Source organism: Geotrypetes seraphini, chromosome 9 (genome assembly GCF_902459505.1).
Source record: "Geotrypetes seraphini chromosome 9, aGeoSer1.1, whole genome shotgun sequence".
NCBI lineage: Eukaryota > Metazoa > Chordata > Amphibia > Gymnophiona > Dermophiidae > Geotrypetes > Geotrypetes seraphini.
In genome coordinates this window covers 66,577,576-66,596,440 of record NC_047092.1, presented here as the reverse complement: position 1 = coordinate 66,596,440, position 18,865 = coordinate 66,577,576, and the positions used below count along the sequence as shown (strand labels likewise).

At 43.1% G+C, this 18,865-nt stretch overlaps 1 protein-coding gene across 2 annotated transcripts in view; it reads right to left on the bottom strand.

The window, feature by feature from the left end:
* Nucleotides 1–18,865, bottom strand: part of ARID2 (AT-rich interaction domain 2) — an 817,990-nt gene that overhangs the window by 434,721 nt on the left and 364,404 nt on the right. For both annotated transcript variants that reach the window (XM_033959297.1, XM_033959298.1), the window contains one exon: nucleotides 4,431–4,595. In XM_033959297.1, coding sequence (XP_033815188.1) covers nucleotides 4,431–4,595 — 165 coding nt within the window. The remainder of the gene's footprint in view (nucleotides 1–4,430; nucleotides 4,596–18,865) is intronic.

Genomic DNA, 18,865 nt, shown 5'->3' with positions numbered 1-18,865 from the left:
GTCCAGAAACAAATCCAGAGGCAGGCAAAAGAAGTCTATCTTGTGCCCCTGCTGAATGATGTCCAGCATCCATTGATCCAAGGAAATGTGAGTCCACTCCTGATAAAACTGAGAAAGTTGACCTCCAATATGAGGAAGCCCCACCTGACCTCTGGCATCATTAGGGCTTTTTAGGAGCAGCAGCTGCTCGAGATACTGAGGTCGTCTAGAATTGGAATTGTTATAACTAGGGCAGTAGCCCTGGGAATATCTTTAGGAGGAAGAGCCCATGGATCCCTGACAAAACCTGCAGGAAGAACAAAAATTACTATAGTACCCTCCCGAAGTCCAGCAAGACTTGTTCACAGGGAGAGACTTAAAGCAGCTTTCGACAACACTGGTCATGAGGTCATTCAGACCTTTTCAAAAAGAAACTGGCCCTTGAAAAGAACTCTGCTTAAAGTGGCCTTGGAAGCAGCTTCCACAGCCCAATGACGGATCCAAAGAGTCTAATGCTCAGACACTACAGAAGCTGAGACCTTACAAATAACTCGAATGAGATATAGTCCACACCCATCCATCACCAGCGGGGGACAGGCATGCACCTCTGCAGATGATGCATTGCACAATCTCATGTGACAGGCACGCACCGTAAAGGATGTGACCACCTCCGCTTTGATACCTATAGAAGTTACTTCAAAACGCTTTTTCAACATAATGTCCACTCTGCGATCCTGAAAAATCTTAAGCATCAGTCCCCCCTCACTAGAAAGGGCTATGTGCTTGATAACCTGCACCAAGGCGAAATCTACCTTAGGCTGCTGAAAAACTTGTTGAAAATCAGAAAAGCAGATAAAGCTTAGTTATAGCTCTAGAGAGCCGGAAAGAGCTTTCTGTGGTGTAACCATTGTTCTGTAGAAAAGAAACTGCAGATGGGATGGAAAAAAAGAAGACAGCACATTAGAACGGACCATGACCGAAACCTGAGGTGTGGAAGATGGAGAATCCAACTTGAGCTCTTTCAGAACATCAGCAATACAAAAGGTGGATAGAGCCATGTTTAAAGAGTCTACGGACGGAAGGGTCATCACCCAAATCTTGACTGTCAGGGCAGCCGAGTTGACCAGTCCCGGCAAGGGTATCAGTCAGCTCCAATATAAAACCAGTGTCAGGAAACAGAAGAGACATAACATCTGAATATACTGCAATCGAGGTCTGCCACAGCTGGACAAGAGGGCTCTCAAACAAGAATCTCCACCACCAGTGTAATTGGCTGAGAAAGACATGGCATGCCCGCCAGCTGCATCACATAAGCTGGGTCTGAAGAATATGCTTTTCAGAGAAGCCGAAAAAAGTCCGGTGAAAAGTCACACCCTGCAACCACGGCAGGGATTCTTGAGGCACATGCACCTCGCCAAGAGTCCCCAGATTCGGAATGTAGGCACCAGACTCCAAAATAGCCTCTGGGCAAAATTTTTTTTCCAAAGTCACAGACACAGGCCAGCTCCCCAGCCCTTGAGTACTCAGAAGAGGCAAAGTCTGAAGCTCCCGCCCACTCCCCCAGTGCGCCAAGGCACTCAGTACATGGTTGCTGATCCAGCACAATCAATGCACACATTAAACAGTTTAGGGGCCGGGGAGTCCACCCCAAATGATTTATCAAATTGAAGTGTTTTGAGGCAGAAATAAAACTTTGAAAAATAGATTGTTTAAAATCCAAGATGGCCATCACCAGAAAATTTGTACCAAAAACAGCAAAAATAAATAAATCTGAAAATAAAATATAGCGATATGGGGTCTAGGAAAGTGGGGGACCTGAACCATACCCTCAGAAACTGTGAAAAACGATTTGAAAAACATTTTAAAAGCCACTCCCGAAGTTCCCATAGGAAATAAAGGAGGGTTACTCAAAGTTCTATACTGCCAGTCTGTCAGCTCTTTCACATAGCAGCTGAATGAAGGAAAAGGATTTTCTGCCTCAGAATAGTTCCAAAATGACCAGACGATGATATTTGGACTGCCAGTCGGCCGAACACAGACTAGAACATCCACCCCCATGGATCCTTGCTATCAGGGGTGGGAAACGCAGCCTGCGCTCTGAAACTCAGGGGAGTTTCACTCCAGATGCATACAGCCTGAGTTTAAACACCTGAAAGTCAGCGAGCAAGCAAACTCCCAGTGAAATGGACCCCGAGTATAAGAATGGTGGCACACAGCAGGCTGGCTCCACAGATCCACCAAAGTTTCTCCGTGAAGCAGCAGTTTTGCTCCATGGGACTGCATCCTTTCCTCCAACAGGAGTCTCAAGGCACTAAAGCCACTTAAAAAAATGAATTTTAAGTGAAAAAATAAAAAAAAAAGCAGAGCAATTCAAAAGACTTCTGCGCGGATTGCTTGCAGAAATTGTATATGGCTCTAGCTCAGAAAAGTATTGGATTTCTGTAACTCTCAGATTGCGGGATGGGATTCAACACCTAGCATATAGAATTTGGAAGAGATGTTAAAGAATAGTCATTTGGATCTCTAAATATCTACACCCGAGTAAACCAGAGATTTTCACAACTCTTTATTGATCAACTAAACAAACATCTGCTAGTCATCTGGAGTGTGCATTGAGCAACCTTTGAGTTCTAAGGAAATAGTGATTCTTGTTATACATCATTAGCACACAGTGGTTTTATTTACTTACTTATCTTTATTACAGTTATATCTTTATGCAGATGTAACGCTAAAAAATGCCCATGTTGGATTTCATTTGTTTATGATCATATTTCAATGTAGTTCCTTTTTAGTTGGTTATTCAATATTGTTTTCACTACCAGTTTTTAAATGGTTCCATTCCCTCATAGTTTTGTTAGTCCATAAGCTACCATCTGTCTCTCTTCTTCTGACTTCATTTTGAGACTTACCAGAAAAGTTACAAAGTTGAAGTCATCAGGCCCAATATCTCAACATGTCCTATGCTGATGTTTTTTGATTCCCTAATATCTCCTACCCCAAGGACGTTAAGGTGGTGATTTTTTTCTGGTGGAAAAAAGGACTTTGCTTGAATTTTATCTAGCAAATTCCCTCTAAATTCCAACTGAGGTGAGGGATTCTTATGGGATTTTTCTTAATTGATGAATGCTAATACACTTCTCCCTCCCTATTCGCGGGGGTTAGGGGCAGAGCCAGCCCGCGAATAGGGAAAAATCGAATAACTTTTGGCCGGCTCTGACCCACCCCCGTACCTTACCTGGTGGTCTAGCAGTGATGCAGGGCAGAAGCGATCTTCCTACACTCCTGCCCCTTGAAGAGCCGTGCTGCTGAGTTCCCGTGGTCTCACAAGACTACAACAGGAACTCCCTGTTGTAGTCTCGTGAGACCACGGGAACTCACAGCATGGCTCTGCACGGGGCAGGAGTGTAGGAAGATCACTTCTGCCCCGCATCACCGCTAGACCACCAGGTAAGGTTCATGCTCCGATCATCCCCACGCCACCTATGATCGCCCCCCTGCCTACTCCCTCCAAGTCCTGGGGCCGTTATTTTTTTTAATGCCAACGAGTGATTCGGGGATGGGGGGCTGGGGACAAAACCGCGGATAATCAAAACCACGGATAATCAAAACTGCGAATAGAGAGGGGGAAGTGTAACTCCAGCATTCAGATAGTTTTTTTAATTTAACTCTCTTTGGATAAACTCCTAACTTGCCAATTGTCCAGAGAGAGCAGAGGAATAATCGTAGTTCATAAGTAATAGTAGCAGAAGCTATCACGACTAATCATTTTCTGACTACACATGGAACTGATGTCAACCATACAACTGACAGTGATGTTTCCCTATTACTGATACATTTCATGTTTCTAGGATTCTCTCTATGGGGTGTAAGCTTCATTTTTAAGTCCAGAGACCATATCAGTCCCATTTTGAAAAGAGGGAATCAAGGTGCCTACAGAAACCATATTTAACCAGAAATGTGTACAAAGCCCTTATGTCTACAATCAGGAAAGCTAGCTCATTTTCTTTGTGATTAGATAATATAATTCTCAACCTCTTTCTCCTGGAGAAAAAAGCTTGATAAGTTCCTTGATAAGTTATTTTACAATGCTGAGAGTTTAACCAAGATACCCTCAGTGGAGAATTAGGAGGAGTTTTGTACAGATATAATCTAATTGTTTTAGATTATCCTGAGAACCACAATTGTTTCTTATTCTGCATTTTCAAATCATTATTTTCCTTTCTATGACAAAACCTTCTGGTATGCAAAATGTCTTGCTGAAGTTCCTAAAAATTTAGGAGTTGCATTATTCTGACACTGGAGTTTACGCAGCTGCAAAAGGAGATTTTTAAAAATAAATTATGAAAAACTAACTCCAATGCAATGTATTTGAATTATACTACCTGAATTACACATAGAATATCTTACACTCATATACACTTTATGTTAGATAGTCTATAGTTATTACTAACCTGAGACAGATGCACCATGGACCTGCGTAGGAACATGTTCCACTACCTGTGCCCGAACTTCTGAAACTACTTGACTGGAACTTTGATGTTCAATTAGTTTCACTGCCGATAGTGCATCAGGTCCAAATATCTGGATGTCCATAGAAACTAAGCATACTAACATATCTAAAATATCAAACACAAACATGTCAACAAATCTGATATTCATAGAGCATAAACTATAATAGATAAAAGATTGATTTTAACTAATGGAAGATTAGGTTCTTACCTTTAGTAATCTTCTTTCTGTTATTCCCTGACAGAGTCAATACAATAGGTGTTTTATCTCAACGTAAACCAGGTCTTGCAGAAAACCACACACTTATTTTCTCTGCTCCTCATTTATGGCTGAGGAACACAGAGCCAATGAATAGCACTGGAAGCAAGCATATACAGAAAGGGGGCACGGGGAACTTCCCCACCAAACAAAAGCATTCTGTTCTGCTCTGCAATATATAAGAAAAACAATTATAAAAAGGCAACATGAAAAACAGGAAAAACATGGCAGTAACATAGAAGCAACCTGCTGCATGCAACAACCATTAACAGTAAAGATATGTACTGGCATACACAGACCAATTTCCACAGGGCCCAACTGCTGATTGGAAGATGCATAGGCCTGAAGGAGAAACATCCGAGGCAGAAAAATGCTGTATTGACTCTGTCAGGACTAATAGAAAGAAGATTACCAAAGGAAAGAACCTAATCTTCTATTCTGTTATGTCCTTTCCGGAGTCAATACGATAGGTGACAAACCAAAGCAATGGCAACACCTAGCGTGGGACAAAAGAGCCTACTCGCAATATCAAGGTATCAAAACCAGCATCAAACTGAGCCACCAAATCCATTCTGTAAATCCGTGTAAAGGTATGAAGAAATGACCAAATGGCTGCTCTACAAATTTTGGCCGGATGAATCACTTAAAACTCTATCCACAAGGCAGTAATATCTCTGTAGAGTGAGCTTTGAGAAAAATCAGCGGCTGCTCACCACAAGCAATGGAAGTCAATGAAATGGTTATGCAGATCCATCGGGCAGTAGAGGTCTTAGACACCCCTCATCTGGATGGCTAGTCAGGACAAACAAATAGTCAGAAAGACGAAAGCATAGGTACTGTCCAAGTAGAGGAATAAGACTCATCACACGTCTAGTCTTCTCAGAATCTGAGCCTTCCACAACGACCCCATGGAATGAAAAACAGGCAGATGACCTTCCTGGTTGACCTAAAATCCGAAACCACCGTGAACCAGAGAAAGGGCTCTCTGCAAAAGAGAGCTATCGCACCAGAATATGCCATGCTGAAACAAGCGCAAGGAAAAACTGTTTTGACTATAAGGACTAGAGGGAATATATCCTAGTTTGGCTCCAAAAGGGCTTCCGCAAGCCCTTTCAGCCCAATATTAAGATTCCACATAGGGAAAGGCTATCGCAGGGGCAGCTGCAAACGAACCGACCCCCCTGAGAAAGCTAGGCACATCTGGATGAAATGTAAGCAAACTGGAACCGCTGTGTGATGTAAAACAGGAAAGGCCAGTCACCAGGTTTTTCCAGACTGGCTTGGAGGAAAGCAAGGACCACAGGAATGGGAGCACGTAACAGCTCCACCTGTTCACTCACATACCAATGCTGGAAAGCCTTCCAAGCCTTAGCATAAATTGCTATGGAAGAAGGTTTCTTGGACCTCAAAAGAGTGGCAATGACTATGTTAGAGTAGCCCCTCTGAAAACAAGGTCCTCGCTCAAGAGCCATGCCAGAAGACCATGGGAGTTCTGCATGGGATCCGTCCCTGACTGAGAAGATCATGAAGAGGAGGGAGCTTGAGCTTGTCGTCTTGCTGAAGACAGACTAGATCCACATACCACGGATGGCAAGGCCAGTCCAGAGCCACTAGGATCACCTGACTCAGATGAGTTGCTACCCTGCGGATGACTTGGCCCACTAAGGGCCATGGAGATCTGTAGTTGGTCAGAACTGAACCAGTGCATCAAGCCCTAAGCCTCCTGGCTCAAGTCCGCGACTAAAGAAACCTGATTTACGAGTTCTTGGTTGAAGCCAGCCTGCCCAAACTTTTCACAATTGAGACAAAATGCTCTATGTGAGAGGCCACTCTCCCAAGTCCAGAACTTGGTGACTGAGAAAGTCTGCTTGCACATCTTCCACTCTGGTCATGTGTCTCACAATGAGAGCTTGAAGGTGTAGCTCTTGACACCAACCCTACTTAAGTGAGCACTCCTGGTGCTTCCCAGTCGATTCATGTATGCCACCGCCAAAGCATTGTTGGAAGACACCCTTAAAGCTTTTTCTTCTAGGGCATTTTGAAGAGTTCGGAACGTCAAATGTATGGCCCGAAGCTCCAGATGGTTGATCAACCAAATCTTTTGATAAGGAATCCACCAGCCCTGGATGGAGTTGCCCCTACAATGAGCACCCCAGTCGGAAAGACTGGCATCGGTCATGAGAGCAACCTACTCCATCACCCAAAGAGATATGCCTTGTGCTAGAGCTTCTCACTGAATCCACCAGCACAGACAGCGTTCTGGCTCCATCCAGGGAGTGGCATCTGAAGGGGATGACTCTGAGGGGACCACTGAGATAGGAAGGACTCTTGCAGAGGCCACATGGACTCCAATATGTGAAGGTAAAGCCAAGCAGTGGGGTTCAGCATTGCTAGGAGATCTGTGATCTGATTCTAGAGCTTCTGTTTGCAGGGCTCGGGAGGAAAATCACATCTATGGATCGTGTTGACCCGGACTCCCAGATATTCCAGCATCTAAGAAGGCAGAAGCTGGCTCTTCTTGAAACTGACAATCCTGTCCAGGCGCTGTAGAAGACAGACCACTGCCACCATTGCTTGCTCGAACTCCAGTATGGATGGGGCTCTGATCAGCCAGTTGTCCAGATAGGGATGAACTTGGACCCCCAAATCTGCAAAGATGAGCCACTACCACCACCATCACCTTGGTGAAGGTGTGGGAGCAGTCACTAGCCCAAAGGTAAGGGCTGAAAATTGGAAATGTTGCTTGAGAACATGAAATCTCAGATACTTCCAGAGCCCCAGGAATATAGGGCTATGAAGAAAAGCCTCTGTCAGATCCAGAGATGAAAGAATTCCCCTGGAGCCATTGCTACGATGACTGACCACACCAACTCCAGTCAAAAGTGCGGAGTCTGCAGAACGATAATGACCGACGGAACTCCAAGTCCTCTGAGCCGAACTCTGGCATGAGAAATCATAAACTGCATCTGCTAGAGCCTAATTTGCTTTTGGGAACCAGCTCTACGGTTTAGTAGACTCAAGAGCAATGTAAGGAAATTCTTCTTTACAGAGAAGATGGTGGATTCCTGGAATGCGCTCCTGAAAGTGGTGGTGGAGATGAAGACAGTGACAGAGTTCAAAAAGCGAGGGATGAACACAGAGGATCTAGAATCAGAAAATAATAGTAAATATTGAAGAACTAAGGCCAGTACTGGGAAGACTTGCATGATCTGTGCCTGTATATGGCTGTTTGGGGGAGAATGGGCTGGGAAGATCTTCAATGGCTGGGATGGTGTAGATGGGCTGGTGTAAGCTATGAAGGAGACTTTAATAGTTGGAACCTAAGAACAGTACCGGGCAGAGCTTTTGATTCTTTCCCAGAAATAGCTAAGAAAAAAAAAGCCAACACATTTTTAGATTGAATCAGGTTGGGCAGACTGGATGGACCATTTGGGTCTTTATCTGCCGTCATCTACTATGTTACTATGTAGAAGCTGTAGAGTAACTTGGGTCATGGACTCCTTTTCCGAGTTTCTGGTCAGAGAATCCAGAAATAAATCCAGTGGGTGGGGGGTGGGGGAAAAGGAAGATGAAAGAAGCCTATCTTGTATCCCTTCCGCATTATGTCTAGCATCTATTAGTCCAAAGAGATCTGTTCTCAATCCTGGTAAAACGCCGACAACCAGCCTACAATGAGAGGAGGCACTGTCGGACTTCTGGTCTCATTGAGACTTTCTTTACTGGAGTAGATGAAGTGGTGTTTGAACACCTAGAAATATCCTAGGTGGAGAAGCCCTTGGAGTTCTGGCAAAATCTGCATGAGGGACGAAAACTAGAGAGGCTTTCCATTCAGAAGAGCTGTAGGGTGGCGGCCCGACACACAAGCCATAAGGTCATATAGCCCCTTGCCAAATAGCATTATCTTAGAGGCTGAATCTCTAGTACAGTGGTGGATCCAAAATGTCCTGCGAGTCAACACTGCATAAAGCCAAGACCTTGCTAAGAACTCTGATGAGGTCATTATAAGGTATCCATAACATATTTTACAGGGGCGGGCAAATTCTTTCACCAAAGGCACTCAGCATAATCTCGTGTGTCAGGCACGTACCACAAACGAGGCTACTGCTGCCGCCTTGATGCCCAAAGAATCCACTTCAAAAAGCATCTTTAAAACCTTGTCCACCCTACAATCCCGTAAGCCTTTAAACACTCCTCCTACACTAGGGAAAGCTGTGCACTTGGTGATCTGAGCCACTACCAAATCCACTTCAGGCTGCTCAAAAAGCTGCTGAAATTCTGCTGAAATTCTGCACAGGATAAGGCTTAAACATAGCCATAATCAGTCTGAAAAAACTCTCAGAAGTGACCACCATTCTGAGACTAGGGCAGTGAGATCTGGATGCACAAGAAAAAAGTATGTTTTTAGACCTCCCCCTATTTTTCCATAGGAATAATAGAACTGAACTTATAGTCTCTGAAGTGCCATGCATATCAGCTTTTTTCACTGCAGCTGAAGTGAATAGAAATAAATTTCTGTCTCATAATTTTCATCAAATAGACCAATCTTCAGGCTGCCAGTCAGACAGACCCAAACAGAAACCTCCGCCCCCTCAGAACCTAGTCATGGGGCTGGGGAACCAGGGGTGGGGAAAACACAGCTTGCATCCTTATACCCCAAGTGCTCTTACTTGGGTGCAAACAGCCTGTGCTCAAGCCTCTTACAGAGTCAGAAGGCACGCTTGCTCCCAGGGAAATGACTTGGAGCTTTGAGGTGGCATACAGCAGACTGGCTCCACAGGTCAACCTGAATCTCTTTCACTGTGAAGCTGCAGTCTGGTTCCAAGGAAACTGCTTCTTTTCCCAGGCAGAGAACACCTCCAAAAGGGGCCTCATGGTACCGAAGCAACCAACAATGAAAAAATTAGAAAAAGAAATAAGAGCAAATCAGAAGGGCTTCTGCAAAGTTTCCTTGCAGAAATAAAAACTGTAGGGAACTCTATGTTTCTCAGCCATGTGGGAAGAGCAGAGGAAAAAAGTGTGTGGTTTTCTACAAGACCAGGTCCATGGGTTGAGATAAAACATCTATTGTTTTACGAATAGACTTTAGGTTCATTTTTTAGCTTTTTTATACTATTCTTTTGTTTGTGTATTAAATAATTTTAAATTTAAAAAGTCACCACTGAGCACAGGATGTCATTAAAATTCATAAGTGAAAAATTACACAATAACCATCAACAAGAGTACATAAAACAAAATTCATAAGTGATTTTATCTTTTTAACCTTAATTTTCTAACAGAAAACAGCAAGATAAACTCTAATGCTCTCTTCAGTAACTTAAAAATAGTTTAAAGTTATGTCTTCATAATAAACACAATTTTTTCTTTTTATTTTAACCCATCTGGCAAAGTAACCGCAATATAAAAAGATGTATATAAGTAAGTTTTTCTTTTATATTTTTCCAATTAACTTCTACTAGAATAGTGTTCAAATATTCCTGCTAAACCATTACTCCCAACTATAATATACAACTTCCAAATACAGTACTCCCTCAAAATTTGCGGGAGTACCCACGAATTTCAAAACACCGCAAATACAATTTTTCAGCTGATCGAAGGCAGGAGAGGGCAGCTGGGATACCAGCGGGTGCTTAAACTGTACTTACGAAGCAGGGTACATTTTCCGACTGCCTCTTCCTGGTACTAAACTCATGGTTACACCAATCAGGAGCTGCTTTGACATGCTATCTGGCATATCAAAGCAGTTCCTGATTGGTATAACCATGACTTTAGCACTAGGAAGAGACAGTCGGAAAATACCTCAAATTACTGAGTTCGCGATTTGAGACCTCGCAGGGGTTTACTGTATACACACTGGCTTGTACAAGTGGAAGTATTAAACAACTATAGCAAAAATATTTTATAACATGGTTAAATTTGTTCTTACTGCTAATTTCCTTTCCTTAAGTGATGCTAGACTAGTCCAGACAATTGGGTTATGTCCCCTAACCAAGCAGATGGAGGCAAAAAGGTATATAAATACTACTAATAAATAAAGAACACTGACATTTCAATGATAGAGTGATGTGGGGACAAAGATTATTCTCTTTCCTCACTGTCTCTGCAGTGAAGCACATTTTTCATCCTTATCCCCTCACTATCCCCCCAGTCTTAATTTTCTTCTCTGTATCTCCCTGCTCAAAGCAGAAAGATGATTTTATGCAATTTTATGGACATAAGGCATTGCAAATAAACATTTTAAGCCTGTAGTAAGGGGTTTTGCATCCAGAAAGATAAACATCAGCTCAATACCAGTGATACTTTAGTCCAGACAATAATTTTGGTTCCAACTACTTATGTGCAAAACATATCAAGAAGAACCCTCATAATATCACACAAAAATAAATTGGAAGAAATGTGATCGTTTAAATTTAAATTTTTCGTTCCAGTGGGCAAGTCTTTGCTCTAGTTATAGATTTGAAAGAATAAATGCTGATGGTAATATATTTAAATTAATATGGGGCCCTTTTGCATCTTATGTTACCTCATTGTAATTGTTTGTTGACTTTGAATCAGTTTGTTCTTTACTATGGTACATATCCAGGGCAGGGGGGGGAAAGGAATTCTTTATGTCATAAATTGATTTTTGAATATTTTTAATTGGAATATGTGTGAAGATATTATTATTCAGAATAGATAGGATATTTATGATAATATATTAATTGTTTGGGTGGATGGGTGGGGGAATGGATGATTATGAACATGAGAAAGATGAATGTGCTTTTATTGTATTACTATGAGTTGTATTGCACTGTTGTAGTTTTGAAAATTAATAAAGAATATAAAAAAAAAAAAAAAAAGAATATCACACAAAAATAACTTAGTGCTTTTTTTTCCATTGTAAAAGCAAACCAATAGCATTTAGGGCTAGATTCATTAACCTCACGGATCCTATCCAATCCGTGAGGTGGCTGGGCACCTAATTCACGATGCATTCTGATGCAAATGATGCCAATTGGAGGCACACCCCAAACCAACCACACAGATCGCTGAAGAGCGATCCTGATGCATACGCAGACCATCTTCTTTGCCTGCAGATGGTCTGCATATGTGCGTAAATAATACTAATAATAAATAATAATAATAATAATAAAAGTTTATATACCGCAGGACTGTGAAGTTCTATGCAGTTTACAAAGATTAAAAGAGGTACAAATTGATTGAACTTAACAGGGTGGAAGCTAGTGATTAACAGCTCAAGGGATCACTTATTGAGGAGAAAGAGTTGTACGGGTCAGCTGCCTAGATATTTCAGGAACAGATATGTTTTTAGGTGTTTCCTGAATTCCCCATAAGTAGTGGGCGTAAGCAATTGTTCTAGTTCTTTACCCCATAATACTGCCTGATGTGAGAAAAGGTGTTGATGGTGTCTTTTAAGTTTACATCCTCTAACTGGAGGGGAAACGAAGTTCAAATGTTAGCTTCTCTTATGTTTGTTAGCTGAGAAGGAGAAAAGGTCAATTATGTATTTAGGGGCTAGACCGTATAGTACTTTAAAGCAGAAACAGGCGAACTTAAACTTTACGTGTGCCTCCATCAGCAGCCAATGCAGCTGTCGGTAGTAAGGTGTCACATGATCAAACTTCTTCAGCCCGAAAATCAGTTTGATCGCTGCATTTTGCACTAATTGTAATTGTCGCATATTCTTTTGGGAAATTGCTAAATAGGCGATGTTACAGTAATCAAGTGCTTGTTTGCAATTTTTAAAAACTTTTTTACTCGCGAGCCCATGGTTTTAATCCGTGGGTTTACAGCGGGGCTGCACTGCGTCATGTTCTGGAACAGGGGGGGTACTTGCCCGGTAAAGTAAGCCCCAAAGCGGTGGATTCTAAGTTTCCCCTGCTGGCTCAATCAGCCAGGCATGGCAGACTGGGGCCTAGATGCAAAGCTCCGGCACCACGGTAAAAATTACTATGGTGGTGACTCGTTAATCGCAGAGAGGTAATAATTTTGAAGAACTGGTGAGATAATAATCTGTCTCGCCAGAGCGGAGGACCAGGGCACTCCTGGCTCACCTTCCCCCGACACATTCGAACTGTTCAAAGACAAGAGGATTCACCTGCCAGTAGCAGCAACTGGGATGATGGTGGGAAAGTGCAGCTTAGAGGGAATCTAGCCTCCTCATCACCAGAGGAATGTCATGAGAATGGTTCCCATTCCCACAGTACTACCGCAAAACAGACCAATGTTCCCACAGCATTCTCAGGCGATTTTTGGTTGCTGTCCCCAATACTGCGGTAGCCGTGGTAGTGGCTGCCATGTCAGTCTCTATTCAGTGACTTCTTTATCTTATAAAAGATTATTATAACTCAATATTATAAACCAATGCTACGGATGAACCATAGTACTCCACAGTATTCCCCCCAGAACTACCACTTGATAATTTTGAAAGGCATTCTTTGACACTAAATTTTTAACAAGATAAATCTCTGGGTACAGTATTCCAGGGTAAGAAAATTAGCAGTATGCATGAACAGTATGGGCCATCTCAAGAGTTAAAGTGATATTACACTTTAGGACTGTCCATACCGGACTCCGTGGATGACTTCACCACATGTGATAATATGCTGCTTGCTTGTCCTGGGATTATAATAAATTTCACCTTCCTTATCACGCTGCTAGACCAGTGCAGAGACTGGGATACACCAAAGTTTTATTAAGACTCTGCATGATAGATAAGGAACTCCCAGCCCCTGCTCTTCTACAGTGCCACCCCCTAAAGAAAGAGGAGAAAAGAGAGATATTGAATAGGGAAATAAGCATTCTCTGTTGTCCCAGAGCTTGCCAGTGAAGTTGCAACAGAGCAGGCAGAAACCAACAAAAGTTCAGTTTGATATGAACTGACAAAGTATATGGCCTCACTAGTTCCTTGCGTTCCTGACCATCAATACAAATCCACATCAATGCTACTAACAGAAAAGAATTGGTGAAAACTCACAGCCCAATTAAGATAGCCAGAAAACTGCTACCTTGGAGTACCTGAAGATCCCTGAAGACAATGAACCCACTTCTCCCTAAGACTGTGAGTACAATCCAGAGCAAGCATGCCGACCTATTAATAACTCCATGCAACCCAGTATAAGGGTCAAGCCTGAGCTTCCTTGGAAGAGTAGCTGGCCCACAAAAATGTGCAAGAAGCTCAGCAAAGGTATTCAAGTATGCTAACTCCAATATCCTACAAGAAGTTTCCATCAGTCCAACGAATACCAGCTGTGACCAGGAGAACTGGATGGTAGCAGAACTAAACAGATTAACTCTGTAAGCAATGGTCAACTGCATCAACCCTAACACTCTTCCATTAGAGGAGTTGAAAATCATGCCAAGCTATTCCTCCTTCCTAGTGTCACAGCAGAGAGTATCAAGGCCTTAACTGGCCCCAAATGCAGAATGTTGGAGCCAAACTATCAGAGATCTCCTAGGACAAGCAGTTTTTGGCTTTCATCTTCCTTCCCCAGGCCACTGCACTTGCCTGTCCTACAACTTCACTGAGCCAATAAGAATTTCATCTATTTAGCTGGCAACAAGCCACTGGTGCTGCCACTGGTGCTGCTTCCAGTCATTCACTTCAGAGTCTCAAGAGGAAACAACCCCAGAAGTCCCACTAAAACAAAAATATGGCATTCCAGAATGCTGCCACTAGGACCTTCAAGCAAATTCCATCTCTCATCCAGCTGCCACACATATCAAGGCACAAGAGGGCTACTCAATTCCCTCACCTATACCCATCAGCAAACTATTTTGGGTGTCAGCAGGACAGACAACTCTTATACTGGGGGTCAGGCTTGGTGAATCACCTGACTTGATCACCCACTTAGACTTGATCACCCACTTTCACTTACCTCCCTAGAGCATCAAATCCCTGCTAGTCAAGCAGATACCTTCTCAAGAAAATCAAAATTCAATTGCTCAGATACCCTTCAGTGTCTATACAGTAAAAGGCGTTTAGCAAGATTCCCTGAAGGACACCATTCTCTGAGAGGCCAAAGCAGAAACTACAGATCCCATGGTCTGGAGCCTAAAACCTGCTAATAAGAATACTCCCTGGAAGACCAGGAGATCTAGAATAAAGGAGTAGACAACCTGTGCACTTGCTGCTCATGGGCCCAAGTCCAGTTTCCCTTTAATGAACAAAACAACCTAAATGTCTCTTTTTATTTCCAAAGAACAATCAAATGTGACAGCTTAACATTTTTCAAACAGTCCTACTCTAAAGTTCCAGACATCAGAAATATTACCTCCTGAAAGGGGGGAAAAATAAAAAGAGGTGGGGAGGGGAGGAGAACTGAGTCTATCCACAAGAAATTCAGAACATTGAATCTGGGATTATTAGTGAGAATATCCTGATCAACGAAACTCTGTAAAAAAAAAAAAAAAATCCTCGCAAGAAACCAGCTGAAAAGAGGATTGCCCACCTACATTTGCTCCCTGAACAGGACAACTCACCCCATCTAGGCCCTTCAAGCAGCTTTCAGCACCAGCCTAACATACCCCTACACAAATGGCAAAGGGTAGCTGTCATGAGGAGTAAAAACTTCAGAGGGAGAAAATTACCCCCATGTTGCCAGGAAAGCACACACCAAACACAGCAGAATGTAACCAGATAACACACCTCCATCAACCATTCACTGTGCAGCCAGTGTCTGTGTTTCTTGGACTAATCTAATCTTCCATTTGTGAGTCGCACAAACCTATACAAGCTCAAGGTGACAGAGCGGGAAGGCTGATAACAAGGCTCTCAGATGCAGCCAGCTCCTACTTCCTTGATCTGAGGAATCATGCCTTCTCTTGATATGGGATTCCTATAAGGGTGGCAAACCCTGTATGTTACCAATCCATATTTGTCTCCCCAACAGAAAGGAAACCTACTCCCTCCGGTCATGGCTCCCTTAAAGTTAAAATTAGAAGGCTCCATTGGGGGAGACCCCAGCCTGGCTACCAAATGTAGGTGAAAGGAGAGTTCCAAACCCCACCCAGGACTAGATGATTCCACCACAGGTAACGGTTTCCGAAGGACTCCTTTTCCAAAAGGAACAAATGCCTTCCTTCCACTGCAGTAGTTAAATGTGAACATGACTGAACTGCCCCATAAGCTGATTGGGAACGAAGGGCGGATGGGGGTGAAGGAACTTGTATACTGGGGTTTTTTTTGTGATTACATATTCAAAGCAGTTTACATATTGTGGCAGGTAAAAGGGGCCAAGCCCTAAAACATACAGTCAATGACAGCCCTGTTACTGGTTGCAATACCAGCATTGCAAACTTTGGCCATATAAAGGCAGTTTCTACAAACTTAGAGAGTGCAGAAACAGGGATTTATTTGCCTTTAAATAAGCAGGACAGAGTGCAACAGGCAGGGAAATATTTTACATCCACTTCCAAAGCTGCAGCAGGCAGAAGGGGAGGGATGCAAGTTACCTACAGAGTAACACTAGACCTCAGGGAACAATTGACTAAGCAGCCAATCAGAGAGCTGAGTGGCTCAGCTTACCTAGTTAAACACGGGGCTGATTCACACAGTAGGAGACCACCCGGGAGGCAAGACTGGAGAGAACACTGGAGAGAGCTCAAGCCAGATTCTGGACAAAACACACGTTGGCTATTGGCAACACAGGAGCAAACCTGATTGAGACTTTCAAAATACTGAAAGGATTCGACAATATGGAGTAGGGAAAGTAGTTATTTACAATGTCCAGTGTGACACGGACAAGAAGACATAGACTGAAGCTGAGGGGGGACAGGTCCAGGAAGTTCTGTTTCACGCAGCGAGTGGTGGAAACCTGGAATGCTCTCCCAGTGGAAGTAGTTGCAGAATCCACTGTTCTAGGATTTAAGGGTAAACTAGATGCACATCTCCTTAAGAATGGCATAGAGTGATACGGGTAAGGGTAAATTAGATGCACATCTCCCTTGAGAAGCATATAGTGATATGGGGACTAAAACTATGCCAGGGTACACCTGGCGGGGCCTCCGCGTGTGCGGGTCACCAGACTTGATGGACCCAGGGTCTGATCCAGAGATGGCAATTCTTATGTTCTTAAACCTGAGAGCAAGTAGGAACTCCTAGCTGTCTGAAACCTTATAATGCTTGAGTCTATTCTAAAGGAAGCCCAGGACACCAAACAACCAGGGTGTGGAAACAAAGGCTCAGATAGATAATTTCCAGCTAGAGACTAAGGCTAATGAGATCAGCTGTGATTGCCTGTCCGAGGTAGAAAATGTATGCAATGATATAGAAATGTCTCCAGAGTTTACAGAGCTTGAGAGTGTGAACAAGGATGCAGATTCTAAGTATATGATATGATCTGGGAAGAGAGATATCCATTTCATTAAGATCTGCTGTGAAGCAAAAGCTGAATGCTAAAGTTTTCCTCTGCATTTCTGTGAAGAAGGGGGCAGGGCATTTCCCTGTCCTTGTAACTAAGCCTTCCTAAGAAAACCAGTGTTTGTTTAAAGCTAAGAGCTGTGCCATTCAGAGGGAAACCTAAAGAAGCTGGTAACATCCAGAACTGTTAAAGCATTATACTGTAACAGAGTTACAAAAGCTACAGTGGAATTTGTGCATTTCAACAGAGGGCATCATGTGCTAATTGAACAGCTGATGCAATTGCAGGTGCTCAGCACCATGTATGAGAAGCACCCTGCAAACGTTTTGGTCTTCCTGAAACAGCATTTTATGGCATCATTCTCAGTTTGAATTATGAATTACTTGCTACCATATGATATGGAACATTGTTTGTTTATGCCATTTGATTTACCTTGAATGCAAGTCAGAAGGAAAATAAAAGAAACCTTTTGTTTTTGAAACCAAAAGTTTGCAGTGTATTATTGTGGGTGATGCTTGCTTAGCTACTCCAGTGAGCTGCTCGGCTGGACAGTGTGTGTGGGTCAGGACAGCGCATTGGCACCCTATTCCCTGCCACAATATATACAGGTATTTATTTTTGTACCTAGGGCAATAAAGGATTAAGTGACTTTTCCAGGATCACAAGGAAAAGCACTGGGAATCGATCCCACAACCTAAAGGTGCTGAGGCAGGTGCTCTACCAATCCACTCTTCACTCCAGCAAGATGCGTCACTAACGCAAAGCCAGAATTTGAAAGAAGAGCATGGCCAGCTGACACCCATGCTTCATAGTGCTACAACCTGAATTGTGACTGAGGACAGCATTCCAACCCTAAACCATCAAAGATCAGGGTAAGTACGTAATCTCTTTTTCCAGTGCAATAGGTGAAAATCTCTCATTTTAGACCTCAAAAGCATCTTTGAACAGAAAAGTCTTAAGGCTCGAGTTAAATTTATAAAAACAGAGTTTTCCTGTCTGAGATTGTTTGGAAGGGAAATCCACAGGTGCCATGGCAGAAAAAATAGTTTTGTGGTTGGTGTCAAACTATCTTTTGCTGTGTTAATCAAAGTAACCTTGATGTAGAATATGGAAGTAATAGTTTATCAATAAATACCGGAGAATGATGAGCAAGGGGCTCAAAAGGAGCCTTGATAAGGCTAGACAGCAGCAGGTTAAGGTCCCAGGAAGGGAAAGGGAGCTTAACCGGCAGACTGACAAGTAGAGCCCCCTTCAGAAATCTAGCGACATCAGGATGAGACGCCAATCCTGGGATCTAAAATAAAAGAGCCCAGCCACCTAAACCTGAAGAAATGCCACAATGAGGATTTTATCCAAGCCAGCCTGAAAAAAAGGCAAGAATCAGCGAGGTCGGAGGGTTCACCTGGGCCTGGGCCTGGGCACACCAATGTTGGAAGGCCTTTGACGTCTTAGAGTAAGCTGAAACTGTGGACAACTTCTTAGACTTGAGAAGAGTATCAATAACCATAGCAGAATATCCTTTGTGCTCTAAGGCTGCATGCTCAAGAGCCATGCCGTAAGAGCAAAGTGACCTGGATCCTCCATGGAGACTGGACCCTGCGTAAATCGGATGGGCGCTCAACCAAAGGCTGTGGCCCCTGCGCAGACTCATCATATTTGCATGGTCTGAGAGGCCAATCTGGAGACACCAGAATTACGCGGACTATCATTGGCCAAGGAGGAAAGACATATAGAAGAATCTCCTGAAACCCTGGCTATAC